This window comes from Elgaria multicarinata, chromosome 5, assembly GCF_023053635.1.
Source record: "Elgaria multicarinata webbii isolate HBS135686 ecotype San Diego chromosome 5, rElgMul1.1.pri, whole genome shotgun sequence".
Lineage (NCBI taxonomy): Eukaryota > Metazoa > Chordata > Lepidosauria > Squamata > Anguidae > Elgaria > Elgaria multicarinata.
The window spans coordinates 42,634,435-42,643,095 of NC_086175.1; the positions used below are offsets into that span (position 1 = coordinate 42,634,435).

The window sequence follows — 8,661 nt, forward strand, 5'->3', positions numbered from 1 at the left end:
AGGCATACTGCTAAAAACTTCAGAACCTCCGAGGGCACTTCACAATATATCAGCAAGGTAGCGTTACCAGGTAGCGAATTAGGATTGCAGACAAATTGCAATTTCTTCAAGCCTGCAGTTTCAATAAATACAATTGTGTATGTTGATCAAATTTCAGCCGAAAACACAGAGAATGACCAGTAAAAAATGGAGGCAAACCTGGGAACATCTTTAAATAGCCAACCTTCTTGTAAGTAGAACTAATACCAGGTCATTGGTGAGACCACACACACACACACACACAAAAGGTTGAGAACCTAAAGCAATATGGAAATTGCTATATAAAAGGTACAACAAACAGTACCCAACTCATCAAACATTTTTACCCTTTCAAAGCATGCACTTTGTGCAGGAAACCAATGATCAGCAAATTTGGTGTAGCCATAGAGAAGATTCTTCATCCAGTTGGATGTAACCCTCAAGATACATAATTAGCAAGGTTACATACTAATGCACAGCAGCCACATATACAGCCACATATGTGGAGGCACCTCTCAGACAAATAGTAGATTGGAGGCAAGATGCTCTAATGCAAGCATATGAGGGCCACTATTATGTGTAAGCTGGCAGTTTACCACTTTGGGGCGCTAGTAGCCTTTTGGAAGATCTTACTTCAGCATAGTGAAAGAACTGTAAAGCTGTTATTTTTCACTGTTGATCTATATACTCTTCTATTCTGGTATATGAAGTGTAACAAAATTGTAAGCACACACCAGTTGAAATGTAAAAGCTCAGGGGGGGAAATGAGAAAAGTCCAGGGGGAAATGTTTTTCCCCACCAAGGACCCTTCTTGTTTTTTCCAAAAAAAAATAACAGCTTTAGTTTATGAAATATTTTCTTATATATTGTTATCCAGCCTTTACTCACAGAGAATGATTTCTAAAAACTAGATATTAAGACTTTCTTTTAGAAAGACTAGAGATGTAAAAAGTCTGGAAATAATGAAGCCATGGCAGTGCTTTTTTTTAAATCCTCTCTGTAAGATACCCAGCAGTTATTCCTTCCATTCTTCATTACAATCATTGATGTAATGTATCTGGGTGAGCATCCCAGGGGCCATAGGATTGTTCGAATTCCTCCTTCTATCGGAGACAGTGCTCTGACCTTGGAAGAGCGTGCTGGAGATCTGACCTGCCTCCCCTGACCCCTCACATCCAGCATGGAAAGAACCGCCCCAGCTGCCCTCCAAGGTCAGAAAAGCAACCTTGAAGCAGGAGGAAGGGGGGTTCAATGAGAGTGGAGGAGAGCAGAGAGTTCAGGATACAGTTATTCTGAGCCTCCTTCAGCTTCCTCCACAGATAGACAGGTTACAAAACCTGCATAGCAAACTCTGCAGGGCATGGGGACAGGGAGGTAAAGATAGCCTCTGTTGCTCCTCCTGCCTTGCCCTGAATAATCAGATGCCTCCAATCACTAAAGGTACAATCAACAGGATTGCATTTTTACGGATGCTCCAAGTCATGTTCACTTTCCCAATGTGTGAGTAGAGTCACCGTATTATAATATGGAAGAAAATGTGCATTCTTGACAGGTTAGGTTTTGTTTCTGTGCTTGTCCTGATTAGATGCTGTAGCAGTCAATTAATATAGCTCTAACCTAAGGCCAGATGTTTTGACCATATGTGAAAAACACTGTAGGTTATCCCACCACTGACATCAGATCCAATGGAACAGCATGAGGTTTATATTTCTTTTTAAAAAAATTAACTTTGAGGTTTGAGTCTACAGAACACACGGACACAATTTTAATAAAGTTATGAATTAGATCTCATCACTACAGAATGCTGCCTCTGCTATAAAAGCTTTTAACTGGTGCCACTAGAATAAACCTTCTTTATCTAAAACTTTGTAGCTTGATTCCTATGGTGTAAGCATGGGATTGACACCAACACTATGACAACCTTTCAAAATGGAACAAAAAGATGTTTAATTCTTCCTATTTCTTCTCGCTTCTGGATGATTCAGATGTTTCAAGGACTACTTGCTGAAATTCCTCTGGCCAGACCTAAAATAGGAACCTAAAATATGTCATACTTGGTTTGCTCATAAAATTATTGTGTTTGGTATATTAAATTTAAAAGTACAATTTATTCAGGCAATAATTACAAATTTACTGAGTTTACTTTTAAAGGGTTTTGCCAGGAATATAAGACATGGCCATGGGGTCTTGTAGTTTAAATGTATGATCTGAGGTTGGACTAGCTCTCTTGGGTGGCCTATTTGACCTTTCAAGAATTTGATCGCCTGAGAGATCATATCAGGAATCTTCCCCTTCCCTTGTCCAGGTATGGAACCCGTATATAGATAATCCTTCCCTTGAGTTCACATGGAGATGGCAACGGGGAAACCACGTTGATGGGGAACTCTTCATGGTAGTAGTGAGTAGCTTTTGACTGTGGGACTTTCTCCAATAAAGAAGTCTCACTGATTTGGGTGTCCCATGTCACATTTGCTAGAATGTGTGTTTGCCTGATGGACTGATAAACCCGACACTAGGCAGACTTTAGATGTTTTAAATAGAATGCCTTTCTAAAGTATACAGTAATAGTCTAAAACTAGAACACTGCAAAACAAAAAGCAATATATATAGGTTCCAAAACAAACAAAAACAAAGGACTTCTTCACACAAGCAAAATAAGGCATGCTCATGACTGGCCTCACACGGCAGTTCGTGGGTCCTTTTGATGATCTTAGCAACGTCCTGCATGCCTCCCACACCTTCACCTCATAATTCCATTTAAAAATAACAACCCTGTGATATCCTGATTCTGCTGAAATATCTTGGGATTTACTACAATGTACAGGAGAAGTTAAACTACAAATCACCCACTAGAGGGCACTATCCCATTCAGCGGGAGGAGGGGAAGCTTTCCATTATAGACCATGTGGTCGCAGCTCTCCAGCCATGTAATGCAGCCCCATTATAATTGTGCAAGAGAAGTAGGAAGCAAATTCCCAGCAAAGAAACACCTTTCCCCCTTAATCTAAAGAAGCCCTGAACCAGCAAATGTCAGTCATAGCAGTGACATTCAGAGCTCAATGATGAAAGGAATTTAAGAGGTTTTTAATTGTCTCTGAGAAGTTGGCAAGGCAAGGAGGAACAACTTCAGCATCCTTCCAGTTTCCCGACATCTAACCACAGGTGGGCAGTAGCATTCTGCACTACCTGAAACTTCTGAGTTGTCTTCAAGCGGAACGTCACACAGTGCTTGATCCTAGAAGTTACAAAAACATGCACCAGTGGGGCACAGCCTATGTTAACAGACAGACCTGATTTAAGAAACATTTGACTGATGCTGACAGGTGTTTGTCAAAAAGAAAAGCAGGATAAAGTAGCATCCTTAGACTCATGATTACCACTCCATCCATCACGGCTAGAATTGTCCCTTCTATAGATATGGGATTGCCTGCCAGTAGTATCTGTCGCGCCTGGATTCAATTTCAATTTTTTAAATCTCCTCCACTCACCCACAGCCTCAAGACATTGTTTTAGAACAGACTATTAGAACAGCTACCCCTGGATGATTAGTTTAAATATTTTGGTGGAATTTTGGATTCTCCCAATAAATGAAAGTGAATAATCTTCCGATGAATGACATACAGGCTTTTTGTGTTCAGTTTGGAAAATTTAGACCCCTCAAGAGTGGTCTCCATGGTTGGAAACCCGCAGAGGGTCCATCAGGGATAGTGTGGGCAATTTCCCAGTGGGCTATTGCCCCAGTGTTCTCTGCGTCATCACCAGGGCATCAGGGAGATCCTGGTAGACAGGATGCCAGAGGGAGTGGAGTGGAATTCTCTTTTACATTTTCCTTGATAGGGAGAAATGGAAAATATTCCAGCAATCCCTGTGATGATGCAGAGTGCTCTGGTGTGATTTTCCCTTTCCAGGTGGGAAAGGCTAGAGATGTGAAGGCCTGGAAAAAAAAACCAGAAAAATTCAGGAAAAAAACGGCTTTTTCCATTCCCCACCCCCCAAAGTCTTTTTTGGATTGTTCCCGAAAAATTGGGGGGGGGGGGAATGAATAAAAAATGGATTATAGAATGTTTTACTTTAGCATGATGAATGAAATGTTTAAGGCATTTGTTAAATGAATAAAATGTTTAAGACATTTGAACAAAATGTTCAGATATTGACTTTTCCAAATGATTTCTAAAAACGATGTATAGTATCAGATTATTACAATTTCTGTGCACCGAGGACAAACAAATCCTAGGTTGCAAACTGAGTCTACAACTCTCAAATGCAAGAGCAAGATGAATTTCTGCCTCTAGGGGGCACTGCCACTGAAGCAGAGACAAACTGATGTTAGCTATATCTGATCAAAATGAGTCTGATTAAATTTCTTGCATATTCACTGAATTTTGGTCCCCGCCTTTTTCTCATTTCTTTTTAAAGGGAGTGAGTGTTTTATGTCTGCTTGACACTGTGGAGGACTAGTGGAGACATAATTTTCTTTGTTACTAATGTTGATGGTTTCTTCTGTTTGCTTTTTTAATTGTTTTTTGCCTGTTCCTCATAAACTGGCAAAACCAAAGATTACAGTTCAGGAGCTTGTAGCTCCATTTGTTACAAAAAAACCCTACAAATTTAAAAAAGTAAATTCAATTTGTAATAATTGTTTGAATACACTGTACTTTTAATATACCAAATGTAATAATTTTATGCCAAACCAACTTGTACATAATTACATTTTATGTTCCTAAAGTAACCAAGTGACTTTCAATCTGTAAGCAGTCCTAATATTGCATATATATTTTCAATTTTACCCCAAAATTCCATCTTTTCCACACACACACACACAAAACCCAGGGGAAAAAAACACATTTTTTTCTCCTGTGGCTTCAAAATTTCCGGAAATTTTACATCTCTAGGGAAAGGCATGTGCTAGAAGGATCAAACGTCGTTTTGGCTTTCACTTGGACTGACTTTCCTTTTGGTGCTGGTGGATGAAGATGAGGAGCAATTAAATGAGCCACTAGAGCTGGGGGATAGAAAGAGGCCCATAATGGGGATGAGTTGACCCACTGAAACTTTGGAACCTGGGAGACACAAAGACCAAGAGTGGCCCTGGGGAAAACTAATAGTCTGGATGCTGTGTGGTTTATATCCTCTTTGCTGCCTTGAGAGGGTTTCACCCTTAAAGGTGGCCTGGAAATAATTTTAGATTAGATTAGAAATACAGGAATATTCATGCTTCTTCAATATGCAACTACATAGCCAGAAGTTTTGTAAAGGGTCATACACAAGATGAAGGAACGAGTCCAGTCAATTATCAGGTACAAATGTTTTTTGCACAAGTATAACCATTAAGCTTTGCCGTGTGATTTCCTCCAATAAAGGAGTCTCGCTGATTTGGATGTCATGTGTCAGTTTGCCAGAATGTGTGCTTGCCCAAGGGACCGGGAGACCCAGCAGTTTTAAAATATATTGATAATTTTATAAACAAAACAAATTATATATAATACAACTTTAGGAACATAAAGGCTGCTTTATGTTCCTAAAGCAGCCTTCTGCAACCTGGTGGCCTCTACATGTTTGGACTACAATGCCCAGCATGCCTGATCATTGGCCATGCTCCTGGAGGCTGATGGGAGCTGAAGTCAAAACTTTATGGAGACCAGGTTGGGAAGGCTGTCCTAAAGCAACAAAATGATTTTAGATCTATAAAGGTGCCTTATTTTCCAATTTCCCCCCAATTTCCATTTTCTCACAGAAAAACCACTTTTTCCATGGCTTCAAAATGTCTGGAAATTTTCCATCTCTACAAATCAGTGGCAAAAGATTTTTCTCACCTTTCTATTTAAAAGCTTTGGTGCTGCAAAAGAAGGACTCAACCCAAGCTCCCCATCCATGACATATGGAGTCTGGGAGTGGGGTGTTATCAGCTTCCCTGCAAGTATGAGAATGGTCCTTGAGAATGAAAGGTAAATGTTTCATTCATAGCTTCATAGTACAGCCCTGGGCTGCTCCACTACTGAGACTGTACCTCTGGCTTTCTCTGCATCACTAATTTTAACCAGCAAGGAACCATTTAAAAGTAGAAGGAAGAATTGAGTAACTAAGCAGTTATTATCACAGTAATATTGCTTGAGAAAGTTTTCACTTGACATAAGCAAGTAGCTAATTATGCCACACACAAAAACCTCTTGCCAACAGAGAATTAACTGTAGGTCTCTGGTGAGAAAGATGCCTAGCAGAACGTTTCCTTTCCCAAAAGCTCTTACTTGTACTGAGATTTAGAGAAGGAAAGAAACAGCTGTCTCTACACTTACACCTCAGCACAAGAGCTCTGCTTCTCTTCCAAGCCCTTCGCATATTCTAGATAAACAGAAGCCAGCTAACAATCACAGCTAATATCCACAGACCCATGCATATTCTTAACAGGTAGTACATAGTTTCCTGCATTTGTTTTTCCAAATTCCATAGTGGCAGCTGTGTTGGTCTTGCACCACCTTCAAGACTAACAAATTTGGTGCCACAGGATTGTTCCCCCCAAGATACATCCATTATTTTCAACCATTATCCTTTTTCACTGAATTAAATGGAAGCAATGTCAAACTGCTACATTTAGGACAAGGATCCTATCCCATCACTAGAAAGGAGTTAATGGATGAGTAACAGCCTGATCTATAAACAAGGTAGCCAGAACAGGCTGAATAAAAATAAACCAGATTAACACCATAATTTTAACTATATTAATATGAATGGATGCCACAGATTTAATAGCACTTCCAAGATATTCAAAGAAGAGTGGGAGCCTGAAATTAATTTAATAGAGTCCTATCTATGAAGGTCTAAGCCTCATGCTGCTCTAAACTTCCTAGAAAAATAACAGGCTATAAAGAAATAGATATTTAGTTAGAAAAAAGGGCAATAACCGAATGGGACACTTCACAAGCAGGATAGCCATATTTATGTTTTTGCCTTTCTTTTCTTTCAAGATCAGAGCTGAACATATCTCTCTCTGACAAACACCCACACACGTTTTTTATTTTAATAGAATGAGTTAAGTTGATTCGTACAATTGGCTGAGACATAGCGATAGTTAAATAGAGAACTCAGGACTGGGTAGTGATTTGAACCTGGGTCTCTCTGATCAGAATCCAACACTGGTTCTCCTAATTCAGGACTGAGATGAGAATTTTCCTAAGAGTTGCAAATGAAGTTATTACTTCAGGCTTCAAATCCAGCCTCTTCAATCACATTCCAAGGCAGTTATTTGATTTTTGACAGCATTACTGTACGGTATAAGAATGTATTTTATCAATGAATATCTTCTTTTTAAAAAAAAATATACCAACACACACCTCATGTAAAGAGTACGTAAGTATCTACAGAATGTTGTCTTCACCTGACAATGCTTTCTAGGTTAAGAGCTACGTTACAAGTTTAGCAGGTGACGCTCTCCAGGATGGAGAAGCTGTAAGAAGAAAAGGAAAACAAACGTGACCCGTCACAGAAGGTCAGAGAAGCCAGGTAAGAAACGCTGGCTTTAAATCGTAAAGTGTGGCTGTGCCTTCTCTTTTCTTTTGGGTGGCAACTGCTTAGTAGGCAGTCGTTTTAACCTAGGCTTGCCAAATGAACGTATCAAAGCATATGGGGGAGTAGGGGGCGCGTCGTTCTGAGCTGAGGGAGCCTTCGCCTCGCACTACGAAGCCCCGTTTTAAAGAACAGCCGGGAGAAATTTCGGGGATTTAGGCTAACCACATGGGAAGGAGTGGAGATACACAGCGCAGGCGCCGCCGACTACTTCGAAAGCGACACCGCAGCCGCCTCAGCTCGACGTAAGCCGTTGCTCAGCCCCGCCCTTCCTCGAGCCCTTCTCTTACCTTTGCGCCCACCCGCGGCTTTCCCGTCCTCACCGCTGCGCTCCAGGTGCGGTTCCCCGCCAGCAACACGCGCCCAACCGCCACCGTTGCCATGCTAAGGGAGAGGGAGGGCGGTGGGGGGGGCGGGGAGAGAAGAACGGCGAAAAGCGGCCTTCTTTTGCCGTATTCCGCCACTGACGCACGCACGCACGCGCGAGCACGACAAAAACGCCGCGCCTGATTCGCAGCAAAACTTGAGCGTGGGGTGGGGGTGGGGAAGAACGGAGAACGCACCGCCCTTGGAAACGCCCACGTGACCAACGACGGGGGGACGCGAGCTCGTATGCCGCTCATAGCTAGCTTTGCGCTGGCTCGTGCAAAGAAAAAGGCGGGGGGAGGGGTTCTTTAATCTTGTTTTTTTCTGTGAAACAATGGCCTGGTTCAGACAACAGGCTAAACCATGCTGCTTAACCACAGAATGGTTAAGGGCATACCCTTAACCATTTTGTGGTTAAGCAGCATGGTTTAGCCTGTTGTCTGAACCAGGCCAAAGTGTCCACACGCGTCCCTTTCTGCCCTTCTGTATTTCTGTTTAAGAGCTTTTAACCGTAGTCGGTTGTTTCAAGGAGGCTGGGCTTCTTTCGGGAGTATCTACCTGCAGTTACCAGATTCTGGATCAAAATGATATTCGTCATTATTTCTTAGGGAAAATCTCTACGGAGGAAACCCAAAGAGCTGACTCCTCCTTCAGAAGCTCTGCAATTATCTGCCCTAGGAACATTGATACGGAAATTGATACGGATATGTGGAAAGA

At 41.5% G+C, this 8,661-nt stretch overlaps 1 protein-coding gene across 1 annotated transcript in view; it reads right to left on the reverse strand.

The window, feature by feature from the left end:
- The window catches only part of MRPS9 (mitochondrial ribosomal protein S9), a 50,737-nt gene extending 42,703 nt beyond the window's left edge, over nucleotides 1-8,034 (reverse strand). Inside the window, exon 1 of the mRNA XM_063126223.1 lies at nucleotides 7,869-8,034. Coding sequence (XP_062982293.1) covers nucleotides 7,869-7,961 — 93 coding nt within the window. The 5' untranslated portion in view covers nucleotides 7,962-8,034. The remainder of the gene's footprint in view (nucleotides 1-7,868) is intronic.
- Nucleotides 8,035-8,661: the final 627 nt, after the last annotated feature.